Source organism: Pleurodeles waltl, chromosome 6, assembly GCF_031143425.1.
Source record: "Pleurodeles waltl isolate 20211129_DDA chromosome 6, aPleWal1.hap1.20221129, whole genome shotgun sequence".
In the NCBI taxonomy this organism is placed as follows: Eukaryota; Metazoa; Chordata; class Amphibia; order Caudata; family Salamandridae; genus Pleurodeles; species Pleurodeles waltl.
Window position 1 is genome coordinate 110688334 of NC_090445.1, and position 24419 is coordinate 110712752.

Genomic DNA, 24419 nt, shown 5'->3' on the forward strand with positions numbered 1-24419 from the left:
TTCTTAATGACCTTCGCCAGGAAGGGAAGGAGGGAGATGGATCGGTAATTCTTGAGGTCTTCAGGGTCTGCTTTGGGTTTCTTTAGCAGGGCGTTGACTTCGGCGTGCTTCCAGCTCTCCGGGAAGGTGGCGGTCTCGAAGGAGCTACTGATGATCATACGGGGTTGGGGGGCAATGATGGGGCTTCCTTTGTTGAAGACATGGTGGGGGCAGGGGTCGGAGGGAGATCCGGAGTGGATGGTGCTCATGGTTTTGATGGTGTCCTCGTCATTGATGTGGTTCCAGGAGAGCAAGAGGTTGGTGTGGCTGAGTGCGTTGGGGTTGGTGGTAGCTGAGGTGGTAGTCGGGGTGAGGAGTTGAAGCTGTTGTGGATTTTCGTGATCTTGCGATGGACAAAGGTAGCGAGGGAGTTGCAGAGGTCTTGCAATGGGGGGAGGGGTGTCGATGGAGCATGACCTGGGGTTGGTGAGTTCTAACAGCTGGAACAGTAGAGTTCCTCACTGAGTATCCCTTGCAGTGGTGCGAAGACCCAGTAAAATATTTTGAGGGTTGAGTGCAAGGAGATCCCAAGCCACTGATGCAATTGGATCATGGCAGAGTGATGACCAGGTTGGAGGATCAAGTACAGTGGTGGTCCAGACTCCTGCAGTCATTCACTGTCATCAAAATGACTATATTGCCACAATCCTTATACCTATTTGTGAACATATCGATTCACCTCATGCAACCTTTTTATTTTTTTTATTTTTAAAGACCCTGCAATTCTTATTATTAACGTTGACCTGGGCTGGGAAGCAACTGCGGATTGCGTTGAGGCAGCTGGCACTCTCCTTTATACAGGGAGGCTTTCATGCCCCAGATTTCTACCTTTAGCATTTATACCTACAAGCACAACATGCACATTATTGGGTGCACCCTTAACGATATATACCATACTAAGCAATGGAACAAGATGCAGCGCAACCCATACCACTGACCTCACTGCTAAAGCATAAACAGGTGGATGTGGTCTGCGCCTGTACAAGCATGCTCAACTGTATCTTGCGTGCCTGGCAGGTCACTGGCATCAGGACAGTTAAGGGGCCCCTACACAGCCCTGCTTTGCAGACAGCATGTCATCCCATTTTGTCTGTCACACAAGAGGTAAAGGCCCTGAGCCGACTCGAAGAAGCCGGTCTCAAGACAAAGCGGGATTTGTTTCCGGAAGAACGCTTTATTCAATTTGGCACATTGCCACAGCGAAGTTGTGACTCCCCACTTACGCATTTCACCTACATGCGATTGCAAGCAGCCCTGAGGGATGACCATACAACATTTCCACAGGCTCCTCCTACTTCCAGAGCTCTATAAACAGTACTCACCAATACGTCCCGTACACGGCTGATCACAAACCTATATAATATGATGTAGGCTGAGGAGAACAGGTCAGATACTACTGTAATAGATAGGTGTAACAGGGGGAAGAATACATGACCGACTAACACAGTAGGTGCGGGATATAGCCTACTGTAGAGATCAGCTAGAGATATACAATTTCTCCAAGAATCCGGCCCAAAGGATTGGGAACCCTGAAGTCATATTTCCTGACGCTAGCGGATGAGAGGTCATAAAACAGTTATAGTGAACTGGGCGATATATTGCAGAACGACAAAGGAAAATTGCAGGCTTGATGTTTCATATGTACATGATCTATTGGAATGATACCGGGTACACTGACTGTCCTATGGGCAGTGGTTGAATGCTATTTTTGGTGGTTGTAAAAAAGAAGATAAAAAATATATATATATATATATATTTTTTTTTTTTGTCCGGTGGCACAGTAGATTAAGTAGTGGTGGAGTGGTGCTTCTTCACCATAAGGATAACCATAGAATCCCGGGAAGAGTCATAACGGAGAAACAGTGGGTCCTGTTGTGGAGGTCTGTATTTATTTTGCAGCTTCGATGAAGAGCTGGTCAATGCTGATGTACAAACAAGTCAATTGCTGGTTCAAATAGGCCTAGTACCAATGGGAAGAGAGGCCTGGGTGCTGATCTGTGGTGAAACGTCTAAAAAATGTCTTATGTGAATGGTGTAGGAGCTAGCATAGGGATGTTTAATTTAGAAGCGCCTCAGCAATACATCCTGAAAGGTGTTAATATCATCCACTGTTGAAACCTGTGGTTGTTGAGAGAGTGCTCAGAGTCGGAGAGAGTTGGTGAGTATCTGCTTGTGCTAGAAGAAGTGGAATAGAATATTGAATGATGTTGTGACCTGGATACATGGAGATGTGTGCGCCTGGATGATGGCCGAGATGAAGAACGCTAGGACCTGTCACGATGCCTGGAGTGGCGCGAACATTGGCAAGATCTGGACTGTAATAGTTGAGGAGATGGCAGAGACCTCAGAGGATAGTCTTCCACAGGCTGTGATGTTGGATGTGTTGGACCTGGTGGTGGAAAAGGTGTTGGATGATGAGGCGGAGGTGGTGGTGTAGGAGAAGACAGAAGTGTAGGAGAGTCTAAAAGTAGAATAGGAGAAGATGTAGAATACGCACTTGAGTATTCAGAGACCTGGGAGGATGGTATGCATCCACAACTGGATATACCTGTCACACTTCGGGCATCACAATGAAAAATACAAAAAAGTTATGAATGGAATGCCTAAATTAATACTCTACCCGTAGTAAGGCATTTATGACAATAGTGGGACAGGAAATGGCAGTCCTCACAGTGCCACTGGAACCAAGCTGCACCTGACTGAAGAGGTGCAAGTAAGCTCAAACAACTCTTGGGTTGCTTGTGGTTAGGCCAAGAAAGGACCTTCGTTTTCTACTGCAGCAGGACCAAGGCTGATTTGAGTATGGCCTAGTCTAATCTGAGATGGCAAGTTGAGCAAAAAATTTACAAAAAAACACCACACTGGTCTGGGGTGTAACCCAAGTAATTACCAGTATTTCAGATTAATGCAAGCATTCCATCTATCCATCCATGACTAGCTTGTATTTTTCCATTACTGCGGGCCCACAGCTCCTTTACTGGCTATGTACACACATCGAGTTCTCAAGTGATACACAAGACAGCTTTATTTTTTATCTACTTCACTTCTGCTGCAATAACATGGATTTCTGAGGCTCCTCCAAGTTAGTGTCCACCATTGGGAACTGTTGTCAACTAACAAACTTCGAATCACTCTGCCAAAATCTGTTACACGTAGAATTCAGTCAATGTTCCATTCTAGAATACCACAGGGTTCTATGACACCTGAACTGTCACTGCCTTACACTCTACAACCTGGGCAACTCTACCACTACTATTGCCATTCCTGTCTATCAGGTCATATTAGCTGTTCTTTTCTGTTTAATCCTCTCACTGCCATGGTTATTTATTTCAATACTAAAACAAACTAAAAAAGTCGGCATTAGGTTAAGTACATTTTACCTTTTTTAGTTCACCAATAAAAACTTTGCACATTCAGTGCTATGTATTGGTGTAAACCTTGCATCTATACCCCATTGCAACTAGATGATATAACAAATAATGTGGGGACTTTTTTGAACAAATTTGCTCAATAGTTTGCTGCATTTCTCAAATTGCCAAACAGAAAACCTGGTATGCTAACCAAGGAAATGTCCTGATTATCTGGATTTCATCGGAACAGATCGGCAAGTTGTGGCAAAATCATTGTTTATGTTCAATGATTCATTTGGTAACTATATGGAAAGTATACAAATTATATTTTTTCTAATTCTTTTGCTGCAAGTAAAATGTATTTTGCCCAACTGGCCGGCTAGTGGAATATACTGAAAAGGAGGTCTGCCAGATTTCTAGTATTTTTACCCAAAACACTAATTCACTTCAGTCTCCCTTACGCAGGAACATATCCTTGCCATGATTTGACTCTGATCTGTGTTAGATGCAATGGATTCTGCAATTTTGGACAGCAACTTAAAGCAAACTGCACTTCATGGAGGTCATAGGTAACACTCCTGGGCTAGTTAGAAATATAACAACCATTTATTTTTAAACATCTGCACATCTTACGGCAGTGTTAACCAAATTATGTCGTCACAAGCCAATTTTTGATGGGTCGCCAAAGTAAAAGCAGTAAATAAAGATGCATTTAAATTCTGTATTTATCTTGTTACACTTACCTGGTGATGCAACTAATAATAGATATGCACTGAAGCAATTTATTTTTTTATTTTATTTTTTTACACACAATACCATTTGTGTGCAGTATAGTTTGATCAGTAAAACTATGTTTTTGTAAATTTGGTGACCACTTTAATGGATAATATGTGCTTTATGTAAATAAAGTGCTAGCATACAATGCTTACGATACATTATTTTTTTTTTAAATGCCCGCCTGATGTCCACTAAAGCTAAGTGAGTTGCAAATGTTTCTCACTAAAAAGTGGGTTGTGGTTCTAAAAAGTTTGGGAAACCCGGTCCTATATTTTTATTTTTGTATTACTGGGTACTTGACCACCCTCACATAGATTAGGCGTGCAGTCCTCACATCTACGGAAGGTCTTGGATTAGTAAATTATCCTAGGTTGTGAGTGTCCCAGTGCAAAAACACCGCCGCTACAAGCATCCAAAGCAAATTCCAAACTTTTCTTGTGCCTTCCATGGTTGTATTATTTGCCTTCTCACACGTTTTATTCGGAAGTAGTGTTGTGTAAATTCATTTGTAAAAACGTTTTATAAATTACCTGGTATAAGTGATTCAGGATAGTTAAAATAACACCCTACCATCAGCTCTTCGAGAGAAGCAAAAATGGTTTTCCTTATCAGGAACTGCACTGACAAAGTGGAAAAACACAGTAAGCTACCATTACATTGTTGTCTAAGAGTATCGTGGGTTTTAGAACAAACTACCAACCGTAAACATGTATGCAATACACTCTTCTGTGCCCCAGCGAACAGCCAGATTCTGTTTGGATTTTTATTAGACTAACAAAACTAAAAAATAACTATCTGACTCCTCGCTTTGGGAAAGGTGCACTCCAACAAAAGAAAAGGAAAAAAAAGACTTGAGCTGGCAGGCATGTCTGGGGAGGAGCTGGAGGCACTAATAACTGATCTTGGGCTTACCCGTAACCGTGCACACTAGCAGAAACCTTGGCTGGGTATGGGAGGGGCTGCCGGGGTCCCTCCCAGGACCATGTGATGAGTATATCACATCATACTCATTAATAAGGGGCCCAGAAAGGAGCATCAGGCCATCTCATTTGGGAGGTTACTAGTGGCCAGAAAGGATCTGGCAGTGGCAAATATATTCGCAAGCAATGAAGGAGGCTGTCCCCTATCGTATGAACAAAGAAAAAAACTGACAGTGGCCCATGGAATAAAAAAAAAAAAAGAAGTACAAGTTACTCATCTTCGGTAACGAAATATCTGGTAGAGACATATTCTAGTTGCAGATTCCTTACCTTAGAATCTCCCCCAGGTGTCAGATTGGATCTGGAGATTTTTCTTTGAGCAATACCCTTGCGCCTCAGTAGGTGGAGTCGGTTGACTCTGCGGGAGTCGTAGTCGCCGTGATGACATCGGGAGTAATTTACAGATGCCACCTCAGGGCAGTGATGTCAGTTTCTTTTAACGACTTTCCACGCCAAAGCACAGAGCCACTAAGAACACTGAGACTGGTGCGCCAGAGCTAAGGACCTGAAGGGGGAATCCCTGTCCCGAGAAATCAGCTTGCAAGTGGGGAGGATGGTAAGGAATCTGTAACTAGAATATGTCTCTACCAGATATTTCATTACCGAAGGTAAGTAACTTGTACATCTAATAGAGGCTTCTAGTTGCAGATTCCTTACCTTAGGATAGATACCCAAGCAATACCATCCTCGGAGGTGGGCTGCGAACCATGATCATACCAGAAAATCCTGTAAGACCGAACAACCAAAGTAGCCATCCTGACGGACCTGACTATCCAGGCAGTAGTGTTTAGCAAACGTGTGCAGAGATGCCCACGTAGCTGCCTGGCAGATATTCAGGACAGGAACTCCGCGTGCTAACGCAGTGGAAGCAGCAGTTGCTCTGGTGGAATGAGCGCGCAAGCCCTCAGGAGGTTGCTTCTTGGCGAAGCATAGCACATATTGATGCAAAGAAGTACCCTTCGAGAGATTATATATTTTTGTACCGCCTTCCCTTTCTTCGCACCCACATACCCGACAAAAAGTTGATCGTTCACCCGGAAATCTTTAGTACGATTAAGATAGAACGCCAATGCTCCTTATGGTTCCAGACGGTGGATGTGGGGGCGCGTAAAAAGTAGGCGGGGTGATGGACTGGCCTACATGAAAAGGCGTAACAACCTGGGTAAGGAAGGAAGCCTTAGTGCGCAACACCACTTTGTCAGGGTGCACAGACAAGAATGGAGGTTTGGACGAAAGAACCTGAAGCTAACTCCCCCTGCAAGTAGTAGTGATGGCAACAAGAAAGACAGTCTTGAAAGTGAGGAGCCGCAAGGGCCATTGTGCATCGGCTCAAAAGGAGTATGCATCAAATAATTAAGGACAAGATTGAGGTCCCACTGAGGCATGATAAATGGAGTGGGAGGAAATAAATGGGTGAGACCTTTTAGGAATCTACTCACAATAGGAGATTTAAAGAGTGAGGGCTGATCAGTTAACCTAAGAAAGGCCGAAATGGCAGATAAGGAAAATGTCACTTACCCAGTGTACATCTGTTCGTGGCATTAGTCGCTGCAGATTCACATGCTGTGCATAGTCCGCCGTCTGGTGTTGGGTCGGAGTGTTACAAGTTGTTTTTCTTCGAAGAAGTCTTTTCGATTCACGAGACCGAGGGACTCCTCCCACTTCGGTTCCATTGCGCATGGGCGTCGACTCCATCTTAGATTGTTTACCCCGCAGAGGGTGAGGTAGGAGTTGTGTATGCTAATAATAGTGCCCATGCAATGGAATAAATACGTATGTACAAAATGAAGGTTTAATGTAATATATATTTACAAATGTACAAATGTTCAAGATCTACTTCTAAACGGCTACAGGCTCCCGGGGAGGAGGGTGGGCGCATGTGAATCTGCAGCGACTAATGCCACGAACAGATGTACACTGGGTAAGTGACATTTTCCGTTCGGTGGCATGTGTAGCTGCAGATACACATGCTGTGCATAGACTAGTAAGCAGTTATCTCCCCAAAAGCGGTGGTTCAGCCTGTAGGAGTGGAAGTAGTTTGAAATAAAGTTCTTAGTACGGCTTGACCTACTGTGGCTTGTTGTGCAGATAACACATCTACACAGTAGTGTTTAGTAAATGTATGAGGCGTAGACCATGTTGCTGCCTTACATATTTCGGTCATTGGAATATTTCCTAGAAAGGCCATAGTAGCACCTTTCTTTCTGGTTGAGTGTGCCTTTGGTGTAATAGGCAGTTCTCTCTTTGCTTTAAGATAGCAGGTTTGGATGCACTTTACTATCCATCTGGCGATACCTTGTTTTGAAATTGGATTTCCTGTATGAGGTTTTTGGAAGGCAATAAATAGTTGTTTTGTCTTCCTAATTTCTTTTGTCCTGTCAATGTAGTACATTAGTGCTCTCTTGATGTCTAATGTATGTAGTGCTCTTTCAGCTACAGAATCTGGCTGTGGGAAGAACACTGGTAATTCTACTGTTTGATTTAAGTGGAACGGTGAGATAACCTTTGGTAAAAAAATGTTGATTTGTCCTTAGAACTACTCTATTTTTATGTATTTGAATAAATGGTTCTTGTATGGTAAATGCTTGAATCCCACTTACTCTTCTTAGAGATGTGATGGCAATGAGAAATGCAACTTTCCACGTTAAGTATTGCATTTCACAAGAATGCATGGGTTCGAAAGGTGGACCCATGAGTCTTGTCAAGACAATGTTGAGGTTCCATGAAGGAACAGGTGGTGTCCTTGGTGGTGTAATTCTCTTTAGGCCCTCCATAAACGCTTTAATGACAGGTATTCTAAATAGGGAAGTTGAATGAGTAATCTGCAGGTAAGCAGATATTGCTGCGAGATGTATTTTTATGGAAGAGAAAGCTAGATTTGATTTATGTAAATGTAGTAAATATCCTACTACATCTTTTGGAGATGCATGCAATGGTTGGACTTGATTATTATGGCAGTAATAAACAAATCTTTTCCATTTACTTGCATAGCAGTGTCTAGTGGATGGTATTCTAGCTTGTTTGATGACCTCCATACACTCTTGTGTAAGGTTTAAGTGTCCAAATTCTAGGATTTCAGGAGCCAAATTGCTAGATTCAGCGATGCTGGGTTTCTATGCCTGATCTGTTGTTTGTGTTGTGTTTACAGATCTGGCCTGTTGGGTAGTTTGACATGAGGTACTACTGACAGGTCTAGTAGTGTGGTATACCAAGGTTGTCTTGCCCATGTTGGTGCTATTAGTATGAGTTTGAGTTTGTTTTGACTCAATCTGTTTACTAGATATGGAAGGAGAGGGAGAGGGGGAAAAGCGTACGCAAATATCCCTGACCAATTCATCCATAGAGCATTGCCTTGAGATTGCCGGTGTGGGTACCTGGATGCGAAGTTTTGGCATTTTGCGTTTTGTTGCGAACAGATCTATTTGAGGTGTTCCCCAAATTTGGAAGTAAGTGTTCAGGATTTGGGGGTGAATTTCCCATTCGTGGACCTGTTGGTGATCCCGAGAGAGATTGTCTGCTAGCTGGTTCTGGATCCCTGGAATAAACTGTGCTATTAGGCGAATGTGGTTGTGAATTGCCCAATGCCATATTTTTTGTGTTAGGAGACACAACTGTGTCGAGTGTGTTCCCCCCTGTTTGTTTAAATAATACATTGTCGTCATGTTGTCTGTTTTGACAAGAATGTATTTGTGGGTTATCATTGGTTGGAATGCTTTCAACGCTAGAAATACTGCTAACAGTTCTAGGTGATTTATATGAAACTTTCTTTGATGTACGTCCCATTGTCCTTGGATGCTGTGTTGATTGAGGTGTGCTCCCCACCCTGTCATGGAAGCATCTGTTGTAATCACGTATTGTGGCACTGGGTCTTGGAAAGGCCGCCCTTTGTTTAAATTTGTACTGTTCCACCATAGAAGCGAGAGGTATGTTTGGCGGTCTATCAACACCAGATCTAGAAGTTGACCCTGTGCATGTGACCATTGTGATGCTAGGCACTGTTGTAAGGGCCGCATGTGCAATCTTGCGTTTGGGACAATGGCTATGCATGAGGACATCATGCCTAGGAGTTTTAATACCATCTTTGCGTGTATCTTTTGTGTTGGATACATAGCTTGTATCACTTTGTGAAAATTTTGAACCCTTTGTGGACTTGGAGTGGCTATCCCTTTTGTTGTGTTGATTGTCGCTCCTAAGTATTGCTGTGTTTGACGCGGCAAAAGGTGTGACTTTGCATAGTTGATGGAGAAACCTAGTTTGTATAGGGTTTGTATAACAATCTGTGTGGTGTGAACACTTTGTTAGCGAGTTGGTTTTGATTAACCAATCGTCTAGGTACGGAAACACGTGTATTTGCTGCCTCCTGATATGTGCAGCTACTACTCCTAGACATTTTGTAAAGACTCTTGGTGCTGTTGTTATTCCGAATGGCAACACCTTGAATTGGTAATGTATTCCTTTGAATACGAACCTTAGGTATTTCCTGTGTGAGGGATGTATCGGTATATGGAAATACGCGTCTTTTAGATCTAACGTTGTCATGTAGTCTTGCTGTTTCAGTAGTGGTATTACGTCTTGTAACGTGACCATGTGAAAGTGGTCTGATTTTATGTAGGTGTTTAGTGTTCTGAGATCTAATATTGGTCTCAGAGTTTTGTCCTTTTTTGGTATTAGAAAGTACAGTGAGTAAACTCCTGTGTTCTTTTGTGTTTTTGGTACTAATTCTATTGCGTCTTTTTGCAGTAATGCTTGAACTTCTAGTCCTAGAAGGTCTATATGCTGTTTTGACATATTGTGTGTTTTCGGTGGGATGTTTGGAGGGAGTTGGAGAAATTCTATGCAATAACCATGTTGGATAATTGCTAAGACCCAAGTGTCTGTTGTTATCTCTTCCCATGATTTGTGGAACTGGCTTAGTCTTCCCCCCACTGGTGTTGTGTGAAGGGGTTGTGTGACCTGTGAGTCACTGTTTAGTTTGAGGGGTTTTGGGACCCTGAAACTTTCCCCGGTTTCTTGGGAATTGGCCCCCTCTGTATTGGCCTCGAAAGCCACCCCTTTGATATTGTCCCTGGTAGGTAGGTGGTCTGGTTTGTGAGGTGCTGGCTTCTGTGGCTTGACTTCGAAACCCTCCTCTGTAAGTTGTTTTGCGAAATGTGCCAAATGTGCCTCTGCCCTGCGGGGAATAGAGTGCGCCCATGGCTTTGGCTGTGTCAGTGTCCTTTTTTAATTTTTCAATTGCAGTGTCCACTTCTGGTCCAAACAATTGCTGTTCATTGAACGGCATATTGAGCACTGCCTGTTGTATCTCAGGTTTGAAGCCAGATGTGCGCAGCCATGCGTGCCTCCTTATTGTCACGGCAGTATTTATTGTTCTTGCAGCTGTATCTGCTGCATCCATAGAAGAGCGTATTTGGTTGTTGGAGATATTTTGCCCCTCTTCAACCACTTGTTTTGCTCGTTTCTGGAATTCTTTGGGGAGGTGCTCGATGAGATGCTGCATCTCGTCCCAATGGGCCCTGTCGTATCGCGCTAGGAGTGCTTGCGAGTTGGCGATGCGCCACTGATTTGCAGCTTGTGCTGCAACCCTTTTCCCAGCTGCATCAAACTTGCGGCTCTCCTTGTCCGGAGGTGGTGCGTCGCCTGATGTCTGCGAGTTGGCTCTTTTACGAGCTGCTCCTACGACTACTGAATCTGGTGTCAGTTGCGATGTAATAAAAGCAGGGTCTGTGGGCGGTGCCTTGTATTTTTTCTCCACCCTTGGAGTTATTGCTCTGCTTTTAACAGGCTCCTTGAAAATTTGTTTAGCGTGCCTTAGCATTCCCTGGAGCATGGGAAGGCTTTGATAATGGCTGTGGGTGGAGGACAGGGTGTTAAAGAGGAAGTCATCCTCAATAGGCTCCGAATGTAGAGATACATTATGAAATTCGGCTGCCCTAGCTACCACCTGTGCATATGCTGTACTGTCCTCAGGTGGTGAGGGTCTAGTTGGGTACGAATCTTGACTATTGTCCGATACTGGTGCATCATAGAGGTCCCATGCTGCCTGATCATCCTGGCTCATGGTGGTATGAGCTGGTGATTGTGGTGGAGTCTGTGCCGGTGACACATGAGTTGACTGTGGTGGAGAGGGTGGTGGAGTTACCCTTTTTACCACCTTTGCTTGTGGTGACTTGTCTTGTTGTTGGAAGTCAAGTTTCCTTTTCCTTCTGATTGGGGGAAGAGTGCTGATTTTCCCTGTACCCCTTTGGATAAAGATCCGCTTTTGAGTGTGATCTACGTCTGTAGTTTGTAATTCCTCCTCAAACCTGTGTCTTTTTAGTTGGGAGGACATTGACTGTTCCTCTGAGTAGGAACTGGCTTTCGGTTCGGTTGCTGGGCGTTTTGGCACCGAAACCGTGTCTTTTGTTGCTTTCGGCTCCGAAGAGATTTTCCTCTTTTTCGGTGTCGTACCGTCTTGGCGTCGACCATCGTCGGTGCCGCTATCTCTGTGCCGAGCAGCTTCGGTGCCGCTGTCTCGGTGTCGACCCTTTTCTGCTGCACTTTCTCAGTCCCGAGATTGCTGCGTGCCTGTGTCTCGACCTGAGTCGGACGATCTCGGCACCAGCTCGCCCTTTTTCGGTGCCGATGGACGGTCACCTACTTTATGGGTTGAGCCATGGCCTGTCGGCAGTGGCGTCCCCTGGGCTTTGTCTGTTTTCCTGTGTGATGCTTGTTTCGACGTCTTACTCACGGTTTCTTCGACGTCGAATTCTTCGGAATCCGATTCGTGGATGGAGAATGTTTCTTCTTCTCCCTCTTCCTCGAACCGTTGTTGTCCTGTCGGCGTGGACGCCATCTGCAACCTTCTGGCTCTTCGGTCTCGGAGCGTTTTTCTCGACCGAAACGCTCGACAGGCCTCACACGTCTCTTCTTTGTGCTCGGGTGACAGGCACAAGTTACAGACCAAATGTTGGTCTGTATAGGGATATTTACTGTGGCATTTAGGACAGAATCGGAACGGGGTCCGTTCCATCAGTCTCGATGTTGCACGCGGTCGGGCCGACCAGGCCCCGACGGGGGATCGAAATTACCCCGAAGGGCTACCGGAGCTCTTCAAGATTCGGTGTCGATTCTAATCTAACCCGATACCGAACGAAACAATACCGGCGAATTTTCCGTTGATTCTAACTTTCCGACCCGAAACACGGAGCGAAAAGGAACACGTCCGAACCCGATGGCGGAAAAAAAACAATCTAAGATGGAGTCGACGCCCATGCGCAATGGAACCGAAGTGGGAGGAGTCCCTCGGTCTCGTGACTCGAAAAGACTTCTTCGAAGAAAAACAACTTGTAACACTCCGACCCAACACCAGACGGCGGACTATGCACAGCATGTGTATCTGCAGCTACACATGCCACCGAACATACCCTTTAAGGGTGCCCAAAGCAGAGCCCTGCTGGGCCAAAGAAAGAATGAACAAAGGAACCTCAGATAGAGGGGCAGAGAGGGGATCAACAGATTTGTTGGTACACCATGCCACAAATCTATGCCAACGACAGGCGTATACCGTTTTGGTGGAGGGACGCCAGGCTGCCAAGATAACATCACAGACTTTGGGTGGAAGATCAAAAGTTGTCAACTGTAGCCGCTCAATCTACACGCACGAAGGTGGAGATTGGACAGGTGCGGGTGGAGAACCATTCTCTGTTGCTGCGACATGATCCACCCGAAGAGGCAGTCTGAGTGGAGGATCGATGGCCATACTAAATAGCTCTGGATACCATACTCTCCGTGCCCAGTCCGGGGTCACCAAGATGACTTGGGCCCAGTCGTTCCTGATCTTCTTGAAAACTCAGAGCAGAAGTGGTATAGGCGGAAAGACGTAAAGGAGGCTGGAGTTCCACTCAAGACAAAAAGTGTCTCCGAGCGAGTGCCGCCTTGGAAACTCCAACAAAACAGATGACATTGCACTTTCTCTGTGGAGGTGAATCGATCTAACCAAGTCTCTCCCCACTGCTTAAAGAGACTTTGTGCCACCTCCGGATGGAGACGCCATTTGTGACTGGATGTGCATCGACAGCAGACTGTCCACTCTGGCTTGAGAGAACCCGCCAGATGTTGAACCACCAGGGTAATGCCCTGATGTTCCAGCCATGTCCGGAGGCGTAGTGCCTCCTAACAAAGGGTCCAGGACCCTACTCCACCCTGTTTGTCGCAGTACCACATGGCGGTAGCATTGTCCATGAACACCTGTACTACTTTCCCTTTCAGATTGGGAAGAAATGCTTTCAACGCAAGCCTGATTGCCTGGAACTCCAGAAGGTTGAAATGGAGCCCAGACTCCATCGGAGATTAGAGGCCTCTGATCTCTGCCTCTCCCACGTGGCCGTCCCAACCCAGGAGCGACGCATCTGTCACTATAGATAAATCTGGTTGGGGAAGGGAGAGGGATCTGCCATGGACCCAATGCAGATTCGAAAGCCACCACTGCAGGTCTTTTGCAGTCCCCTCCGAGATCTGGACCATGTCAGAGAGATTCCCCTGATGCTGCGCTCACTGGAACTTCAAATCCCACTGCAGAGCCTGCGTATGCCACCTGACATGTGTCACTAGCAGGATGCAGGAGGCCATGAAGTGCAGCAGCCTCAGAGTCAGTCTCACCGAAACCCAAGTCAGAGGCTGAAAGATCGGAATCATAGCCTGAATATCTTGGACTCGCTTTTCAGAAGGGTAAGCCCGAAACTGCACTGTGCCCAGAACAGCTCCGATGAAAGGGAGTGCCTGAGCGGGAGTCAGGTGTGACTTATGAATGTTGATAGTGAGCCCCAGCATGTGCAGGAGGCTCGCCGTAGTCTGAAGGTGGGAGACGACTTTCTGGGGCGAGTCCGCCTTCAACAGCCAGTCATCGAAGTAGGGAAAGACTGAGACCCCTAACCTGCGCAGATGAGCTGCAACCACCGCCATCACTTTGGAGAACACCCGAGGGGCGCTGGTAAGGCCAAAGGGGAGCATGGTAAACTGATAGTGCTCGTGACCTACCACGAATCGTAGGTAACGTCTGTGGGCAGGCAGGATGGGGATGTGGAAATAAGCATCCTGCAAGTCCAACATTATGATCCAGCCTCCTGGGTCTAAGGCAGACAGAACCTGAGCATTTTGAATTTCTCCTTCTTGAGGAAGTAGTTGAGGTCCCGAAGGTCTAGGATAGGATGTAAGCCTGTCGTTTCCCGGCACCAGAAAGTAGCGGGAATAACAAGCACAACCTACTTCGGCACAGGGACCTTTTCTATAGCTCCCTTGGCCAAGAGAGACGCAACTTCCTGGCGGAGAAGTGCCAAATGATCCTCCAGCAGTTGGCTGAGAGATGGAGTCATGGCAGGGGGGCATATTTGAAAGGGAGGGAATAGCCCTTTGGAACTATCTGCATAACCAACCTGTCCGTAGTGATAGATTCCCAAGTGGGGCAGGTGATGGAGAATCCTGCGCCTACTGGATCGGTGTGAGGGGACGGAGGCTGTAGCAGGGGCAGAGGTGGGCTGGTCAGACCTCTGGTTCCCTGTCCCACGCAGGATTTCACGCCCCTGGCCACGCAGCGGCTGAACAGCATGGGTGGCTCACAATACAGGGAGCCCCTTACGTGGCCACGGAAGGGGAGAAAAGCGGACTGCTGGGGGCGAGGGGCAGTGGAAAGACCAATGGACCGAGCCATAGCCTAGAAATCCTTGAAACTCTCCAAGGTTGAGTCCGCTTTGTCTCTAAAGAGACGGGAGCCATCAAAAGGCATGTCCATGAGAGACTGATGGACATCCCCCTAAAAACCAGAAGTACGCAACCAGGCGTGGCGTCTCAAGGCCACTGTCGTAGCAACCGATCTGCCCAGAGAGTCGGTCGTGTCCAGCCCACATCGGATCGTAGACTTTGCTGCATCTCTCCCATTGATGACAGCTTGGGAGACGATAGCACGGGCCTCCTCAAGTATCTGCGGCAGAACTTGCGCAACCATATTCCACAGAGAGTGGGCCCAAAAGGCATGTGGTGTTCACGGACCGCAGCACAAGACTGGAGGAAGAAAATATCTTCTTCCCAAATTGTTCCAGCCTTTTTGATTCCCTATCCGGGGGTGCAGAAGAGAAAGCGCCTGAGGAAGAGGAAGCCTGGATGACAAGACTCTCAGGCGTGGGGGTGTTGGGACAGTAATTTAGGGTTGTTCGGGGTGGGCCGATGGCGGCGTGCTATAGTCCTATCCACATGAGCCCCTGTGTTGGGTTTGAACCAAGAACCCAAAAGGACATCGGTGGGGGATTTAATGAATGGTAAAAGGGGCTCAGATGTGGTAGCCCCTGGTTGAAGCACCTACGTCAGGAGATTGGACCTGACCTCTACAGTCGGAAGCTCAAGGCCAAGGATCTCAGCCACCCTACTTACCACCATGGCAGATGTCTCCCTCCACTGTAGCCACGGTAGGAGGAGACAGCATGCCAGCGTCAGGGGAAGTGTCCAGTCCACAGGCCTAGCCCAATTCCTGTGCCCAGACCAAAGATGGGTCATCCTGGTATTCATAAAGGTCCAGGGACCCCTCCAATCCTTCCCCGAATTCGTACCCATAGGAAAAAGGGTCCAAAGGCGACCTGGAGTTAGTAGGCCCCATCGAGGACAGAGACAGTGTCAGCCGACGCCGCTCCAAATCTGAGTCGTCGGGGATAAGGATCGGGTCGACGTCGATAGTGGGCACTAATGACGTCTGGAGTGTCGACAATCAAACTGGCGCTGGGGAAGGTCTCAGTGGTATGACTGGTGTCGGTGCAGATCTGCAAGCGGATCTGGAGGAGACCTCGGTTGTCAGAGCCAAAGCTGCCTGAGCAGAACCCGAAGGCCCCTCAACCGAATCTCTTGGGCTTGAAGGCGCCGTATCGGGGTCGGTCAGCCCAAAAATGAGGCGCATGGCCTCATAGAACTCTAAGTTGAGCGGGGGACACTCCGGCTCCAGGAAATTCGGGGAAGCGCGCAGCGAACCCAGAAGCAGGCTCCGAGGACAGAGGCACTGCTCCTGCTTCGGACCAGCCGAGCAACGGGGGTGAAGTCGAAGGGCGACGAGACCACTTCGACGTAGACTTTTCCTCACATGTGCCCAAAGATTTGGAGGAAGACGAATGGTGGTGGCTCCGCGAGCGGTCGAGACCGGGACCTACGCGGAGTCGAGCGCAGGGGCGCCATGAGCTTAAGAGAACGCTCCCTCAACACCTTCAGGTGCATGGCGCGGCACTCTGAGCACAACTTTGGGTCATGGTCGCACTCCAGGCAAAACAAAAAAACCTGATGCGGATCCGTCACCGACATCATGCAGTGACAGACCTCGCACGGCTTGAAACCGTTCTTCGGGGACATCCTCAATGCACAAAAAAACTCACAGAAAACTCGACAAAAGGGCCAGTCAGTTAAAAAGAGAGCAGGGTAGCTCTCTCTGGATCAGTGCATGGCGTGGAAAGATAAGAACTGACATCACTGCGCTGAGGCGGTGTCTATGTATTACTCCCGACATCATCTCGGCGACTACGATGCCAACGACAGCCACGGAGTCGACCGACACCACTTACTGACGCACAAGGGTATTGCTCAAAGAAAAATCTCCAGATCCAGTCTGATGCCTGGGGAAAATTCTAAGGTAAGGAATCTGCAACAAGAAGTCTCTATCAGATACAGGATGTAAATTTATTGCATGGCATATGTATACATCAAGTGCACACACAAAGGGTTAAAGGAAGAATTAAAATGGGCTTTTCATTCAAGTTGCTTAGTTATATGTGCTTCAAACAGAAATTATTTAAAAAACAAGGTAATGTATTTTTAAAGGCAGAGGCTTACTTCAAATGTTTAGTAACACATTTCCCCTAAAAAGTGTGTTGAGCTCCCAGATAAAGAAGAAACTCAGTATTTAGGTTATGAACAGTCTGCTTACAGAAAAGACCTGCTTTCTGAAAAGACAGTGGGGTAAAAAGTAGATATTAGCAGAAATAAGAAGACACTAAAAACTGGACCAAAACAAAGATGAAGCAATACTGTGACGGGATGGAGGGTTGCAATTAAAATAAGTAGTTACGAAAGCCTGGCTTACAGGAGAGAAAATATTGTGAGGAGATACAAGACATGACAAGCAAGAGCGATACTGTGAGCAGACAGTTTACGAGATGGCTATTTGTATTAGGTAACAGATCAGAAAGAATGAATCAAAACATGGATTTTTTTGCAACTCTGAAGAGATACAGAACTGGAATCAGGAGACCTGTCTAGTGACACTGACTGAAAACAAGAATAAAACTAGGAGTAGGTTGTGAGGGCACACGTGACTAAACTTAAAAGAAGTCATTATGAGAGAATAAAGTACTGACATAAAAGGATTCCAGTATAGTTTAAACCATTGATGAAAAGGGAGACTGATGTTTAAGTAAGGCTCCATTATCCAGCCTGCCCCTGTCCCTCCCCACCTCCCCCCCAAAATAGATAGTCATAACATACCCTCTCTAAACTGAAAGCAGGAATACCTTACACATTTTAGAACAACGTGGCATCACCATGCTGTACAGTACAAGTAGACCTCATAAAACAGGTTTTGATACATATTGCCAAACATGTGTCACACGCCTGCTAATAGATTTATCAGTAGGTTGTTGCTGACAGCATTCCTCTTGGTAGCTCGTTCGGCATGTAACACGGGACACCAGGTTAAATAGATTGTGCATAAACGTACTACAAAGCATAGATAAATTGACTCTGGAAGGGGTATTCAGAGATGGTGGTCATTTAAACAAAATGTTAAGAGCTGTCAGAAGGAACAAATCGGATTTCTTCCTAGCAGTGAGGCCCAAATGCCTGGATCTTTTCCTGAGAAAGCAAAGGTGAGGATTGTTGATCTTCTGAACGTGCAGAGTTCTGGGAGCCTTTGCTCTGTAATGATCTTGAGTCCCCACTGAGGTTCATTTGTGGATGATAATTAGGTGTGGCTTTATGAAACACCAGTGGCTGCCTAAGTATGTGATCATATTTGTAGAGTTGAAAAAATTCGAGGGTTCTAAGTAGGACTCCTCTAAGTTGTATAGGAGGAGAACCATGAAGATCTGCAATATGAGAACCAACACTAGAGCCATATCTTCCACTGATTGCACAGAAGAACAGTTGTGATTAAAATCACCTGCAATTCTAACTGTAAGTGTACACATGCCTCAGCTCAACAGTTTTGCAATCAAAAAAGGCCTTATGCTTCTTGGCACCTCAAGGGCTGACATTTGGCTTAATCAACTGATGTGCTCACACTTAACTTGTGGTGAGTTTGTTATGTATCAGAAATAGACTTTACAGCACTACATTAAAAAAGCAATGCAATCCTAAACATTGAATCAGAATACACAGTGGATGGTCTTACCTGGCTCTGCATCTCACTCTGCTGTTTTAGTCGCAGGTTTTCAGGAGTGTCCGCCACCATGGTGTATGATTGCTTTGGGTAGTGTCTGAAAACAATAACCAAAGATCTTTAACTTTCAATGAAGCAACTGCCTTATTTCAAAGTGAAATTACTATGACAATGTATCAGACAATTCTAAAGTAACTACTCCAAAAGAACAGCGTCAAGATGAATGCTTACTAAGAGTGGAAAACAGAAAGAATAAATGGATGGAAAGGTACAATATATAGGAACCAATGCAAACTACTCTGGAAGCATTTCACTTCTTTTTTTGACACTCTTTGCCACTTCAGATAGAGACCAGCCATATGCAAACCCAACTTGGGCCTGTTCCAATAGGAAAGAACATCTTAAACTGCTAGGTAGGGTTCCCTCAAGATGCGAACAAAAGCAATCTGACGGGTTCAGGTCTATTTTCGTCTCATCACTGAGCTATTAAGTCCAATGGCACAGTTAAAATGGGACCCATGTCTGAAAAGCATTAGCAAGACTATGCACAACTAAAATCTGAAAAGAAAAAAAAAAAGACACTAATGCTACCTTCCACAATTTATATCCCTTCCAACAAATCATGCTCAGTACTCTCACTGGTGTGGCCAAGGCTTGAGGCACTGCCCACTGAGGACAAGCTGCAATCAGTCCATTCATTCATATGTTGATCGTAAGGCTGAAGAGCACGACTGCTTCAAATGATTACAAGAAAAAAAGATTCATTGTGAACTCTTGTAAATTAAACCCTAAAACTGCACTTCGGTTGCTGCCGATAGCTTGAAGAACCACACACCTTTCAACAATAGAGAAAACAATGACCAACCCACTACAGAACGAGTTACTGTTGTGGCTTCATCGAAAGTATTTTCAGTGAAGAAAAAAAAAAAAAAAAAATATATATATATATACATACACACACACATTATATATATATATATATATATATATATATATATATATATATATATATACACACATACATACACACACACACATATATATACACACATGCCAAAACAAAATCATTAAGGTGAGTAGCTCATTCATTTCAAACATGTACAAACCAACGTGCCTAGAATGGGTCTATCCCTCAATATAGAGAACCAAACTTGTGTATAGCGAGAACGTGTCATATCCTGTCAGTGGCAGTTAAATCACTGATTTATTGGGAATGAAGGCTTAATACCTTCATCATTCCTCTGGGTAAGAGGGAGGGTTGCTTTAGACTTTAAGGAAGATTCAACTGGAGGAGACCAAGGAAGAAGGGAAACTATACCTTCTCTAAACAGAATATCAAGCACATCCATCATAAGAAGCTGAGGAAATAAACAAGGAGAATGTACTCTACTCAAAGACATTCCTCAATGAAGCCTTACCCCACCCAACCTTCAGCCCAGCAATCGAATTCAAGATGAATAAGTTGCTTCCCGTGGGTAACTATCTTTCTGTTGGACACTTTAACCGCAGATTCCTCACCTAGTGAATAATCTCCATGCATCAGATTGGAAACAAACATTCAGAGCAGTTCTCCTGTGCGTCGCTAGGCGGTGTTATGCCTCTCCGGGCCAGTGTCACTATGCTTCTGAAGGTAAGAGCAAAGCTGCATAAAAGCATCACTCAAGGACACTGACGTCAGTTGCTTTCTAGTCTGTTCACATCCATAGGCACAGCCTCTCCAAAATTGTTATAACCAGTTTGCAGACTTCTAGGTTGAGACCTTTTTAGATGTGTACAAGTCGAAGTTGTAGGGTTGGTGATCAATCTGTGGTTGTGACGCCACGCTCTACCGCTGCGTTCCTCTTGCGCACCGCAGCGGCATTGCCACGCCCCGTGTTTTTGCATGTCTTTATTCTTGACGCGGTCAGGTAAGCACATTTCGTGCTCACAGTCGCACCGCTCTTCATGCATGCACAGCCCAGATACTTTTTCCCTTACTTACCTGGTCAGAACCCTATGTTTTCTTCCTTTTTTCTTCTTCTTTTTCCACCTACACTTTTTTCTTGTTCTGGTGTCCATGATTTCTTCTTGGTGTTCCTTTTTCCCAGCATGCCTTCTTTCTTTTTTCCTTTTATACTGCTACTTTTTTCCTATTCTTTCCTATGTGATTTTTTCAAATTTTTCCTTTTTTCACTCTTGTTTTTCCTCTTTTTTAGGAGTTCCTATTTAGAGGTTTTTCCCACATTTTCGGGTTTTGTTTCCCTCTGGGACTCCTTCTGGAGGGTATGGTCTGCTTAGGCGTTACCTGTCAAGCAGCACCGTGGCTACTAGAAAGGGTCACCCTTACCTTGGTCAATCTAGAACCAGCAGAAGACCGGCTTTTTCAAGCTCTTCATCCAAAGGTGAGAAGCATTGTGCAGATTGGGACAGTGGTTACAAAGCTCATCAACCAGAAAGGCTGTTACCGAAGGTCCTGGCAGATACTTCTAACTATCAGTTCTTACTTTGTGAATAGGAATAGATACCAAAGTAGTGGCTTCTAGGGTGGCAGGTCTAAGAACTTGCTCCAACCAAAAAGTATTGCAGGACCAAGCAGGCAAAATTCTCCTCTTAATGGACCTTACTGTCAAGGCAGAAGTGCTCTGTAATTGTGTGTACCAAAGCCCACATGACTCCCTGACAGGCACTCTCCATGCTATCACAGTGGTAGCGGTTTTGGCTCTAGTGGACTGAGTCCACAAGCTTTGAGGGATGGTTTTTCATCAGTGAATAGCACATCTGTATGCTGAGAACAATCCATTGGGAGATTGTACATTTATTTTTGCACTGTTTTACCCTGCAATGCTTCACACTTCAATCCACTCAGAGTGCCTCATACACCCGATATAGAGGCCTCTATGGGATCCAAACAATGGACTCTCTCTTCCCTCTTAGAAGAATCAGGTGGAGCAAAGAATGCCAGAAGGGCAATGGCCCGGCCAACATGAAAGGGAGAAATACGTTTTGGAAGAAAGGAAGCTCTCAGTGAAAACAAGTGTTGCAAACCATTCAAAAACTATCACGGGATCTCTGTGAGATCTGTGGAGTTGGTGCTACCCATCCCTCCTGGCTGCTTGTCTGGCCTGCCACTGGGTGCCCCCCGTGGCCAGCACCAGATTTCCCCAGCACTTAGAGGCTTAGAAGCCTGGCCTTTGGCTGGTGACATTCTCCAAGCCCCTTGCACTTCATCGTTCTCACTTGTCTTGCCCTGAACTGTGCCTTGCGATTCCTTCGTCAGCTGCTGCTTCCTTTATCCTCCAGCACACGGCCTCCCTGGCTCCACGGGCCTGCAGGTTTGGATCCGTGGAGGAGGAGGAATGTCTTAATTGTATTTCTTTTCTTTCCCCTATCCTCTTTCCTTCCACCACCTTTCCTTCCTCCTTTGGTCTTTTGGCCTCTGGTCGCCTCATGACACTCTCTCCAAGTCTTAACACCGCTGCTCCCTGATGGTCAGTGCCATGGTTTATCAACCCAAGCCCATGCATGCCATCTCCAGGAATGTCAATGGCCTCACACATTTCATCAACTGCAAGGTGCATGCATATTTTAATTCCAAGCAGATTGATGTGGCCCTGCTTCAGGAAACCCACCTCTTGTTTACGGATGCGGGCAAATTCCTGTGCGAATAGGTGGGGAGGGTTATTCATAGCAGCCTGCCACCGTAGCCAGCGGAAGGGTCTCGGCCGTCTCAGATATGCAGCTTGGAGATCCTCCTGCACAAATCCTTGCTGCTAACTGTATTTAAGGTGTGGATTGACCCAGAGGGTCGGTACGCATTTGTCAAGTTTCAACAAAATGTTGTGCATGGGTTCTATTTATGCGCAGACTGGGCCCAAAAGCTTGCTCTCCCCTGCATCTCAACCGTATGCTCACAGAAATTGATCCCACCTACTTTCTCATAGGCGGGGACTGGAATCTTGTCCTGGACGTGGTCCTAGATGGCACCAATCCATTAGATGTGAGCAACCATGCTGACTGGGCTTTTTTAGGGGATGTCGTCATGGATCACAGTCTTGCTGATGTTTGGCATTTGCCCATCCGGTCAATAGGGAGTTCTCTTTCGGTACCCAATTACGGCTGGCCTACTTCACCGTCTCTCAACTAATGACTGTGCGGTCACGGGATGTGTGGATCCTTCAAGGTGTACTTTCTGACCAACCTCTGATCCTCCTTTTGATGGACCTGGGGCTGCTGGGACCGGAATGCAAACTGTGGCGCCTCAACATCTGCTACTAGTCATCCCTGGGCAAGGCCCAGCTTCGGTCCCATGTTACCACCTACTTGGACCATAATCGGGAGTCCGTCAATTAGACACACATCTTGTTGATGACCATAAGGACTCAGATAATGAGATGCCACCTTCTCCAACGAGCAGAAGGGAGAACAGCAGAGGGTCGTGGAGGACACCATTGCAACTGCCCCCTGCTTTTATACTGCGAACCTCTTGGTCCCCCTCAGGGGTCACTTGGAGAGGGCACGTACGGACCTGAGTGTGCTTTACACTTCCAAGGCAAAGTATGTACTGCAGCGGATGAAGGGTTGCCACTGTGAGCAGGGAAAGAAGACAGGATGGTTGTTGGCTGCTCAGCTGCAGCAGCAGGATGCTATGTTGGCTATCCCAGCCATCAAGTCTGCTACTTGTCACATTCTCAGCCAGCTGCAGAACACCAAAAACAAGTTTGTGGCTTTCTATTTTGACCTCTACACCCCCGAAATGGCAGCACACTCAGCCCAGTTGGATGCTTTGACAGTGTGCATCTCCTCTGCTCCGGGGGCACTGTGGAGGTCATCTCCCACCTCCCATATCACAAGGTCCCTGGAGAAGATGGCTCCCTGGCTGCAGAACACTGAGAAAATGTTTGTGGCTTTCTATCGGGACCTCTACACCCAAGAAATGGCAGCATACCCAACCCAGTTGGATGCTTTCTTTGACAGTGTGCATCTCCTCTGCTCCGGGGGCACTGCGGAGGGGAGTCACTGAAGTGGAGACAGCGCAGGTCATCTCCCACCTCCCATATCACAAGGTCCCTGGAGAAGATGGCTCCCTGGTGGAGTTCTATAAGCGGGAGGAGGTGGTGGCCTCTTCTACAAAGCCTTCTAGGAGCCGACCTAGGGAGTCCCTTGGTTCCATTTCGAATAAGCCCCGGATTGTGGCTCTCCCAAAACCAGGGAAGGATTCTCTCCTTTGTGGTAGTGAGAGGCCCATCGCCCTGTTCAATGGGGATATCAAGATTTTGGCTGGGGTTCTGGTAGCTCGCCTTCAGGCAGTGACCCGAACCCTGATCCGTCACACCCAGGTGGGTTTGCCCCTGGGCATAAGTCCCGGAACCACCACCGCACTCTGGCCCATGCCCTTCAGTGCGCTAAAGACCTGCCCAGAGGACACCCTGGCCCTCTCACTTGACACTGGGAAGGTGTCTGATAGGATTGAATGGGGCTACTTTATGACACTCCGGCGGTTCCGTCTCTGGGAGGATTTCATTGCCAAGGTCCAGTGGCTCTATGACTCCCACTGTTCAAGTCAGTTGTAGTGGTTTCCTCTTTGACAATTTTTGGGTTTGCAGATGAATGCAGCACCGCTGGCTGTTGTCGGCCCCTACTCTTCCTCCTGGCTATGGAGCCTCTGGCTGCATCCCTCTGCCACTCACTGCAGATATTGGGTATTCCTACTCCTGGGAGTTTGTCGCCCTTTTACTCAGATGACATTGTACTAACGCTTTCTGCCCTCCTCACTTGCCTCGCAGCTCTTCGGAATCTCATCTCCGCATTTGCAGAGCTTTCAGGACACAAAAATCAAATGGGGAAAGAGTAAGGCCCTTCCGATCTCCCGAGTGACCAAGTGGGTGGCTGTGTCCAGTTACCCGTTCCATTGGA

General features: G+C 46.5%; 1 protein-coding gene across 1 annotated transcript in view; it reads right to left on the minus strand.

Annotated features, from left to right (window-relative positions):
• The window catches only part of LASP1 (LIM and SH3 protein 1), a 478327-nt gene that overhangs the window by 264338 nt on the left and 189570 nt on the right, over positions 1–24419 (minus strand). The window contains exon 3 of the mRNA XM_069237475.1: positions 18540–18624. Within this exon, the coding sequence (XP_069093576.1) occupies positions 18540–18624 (85 nt within the window). The remainder of the gene's footprint in view (positions 1–18539; positions 18625–24419) is intronic.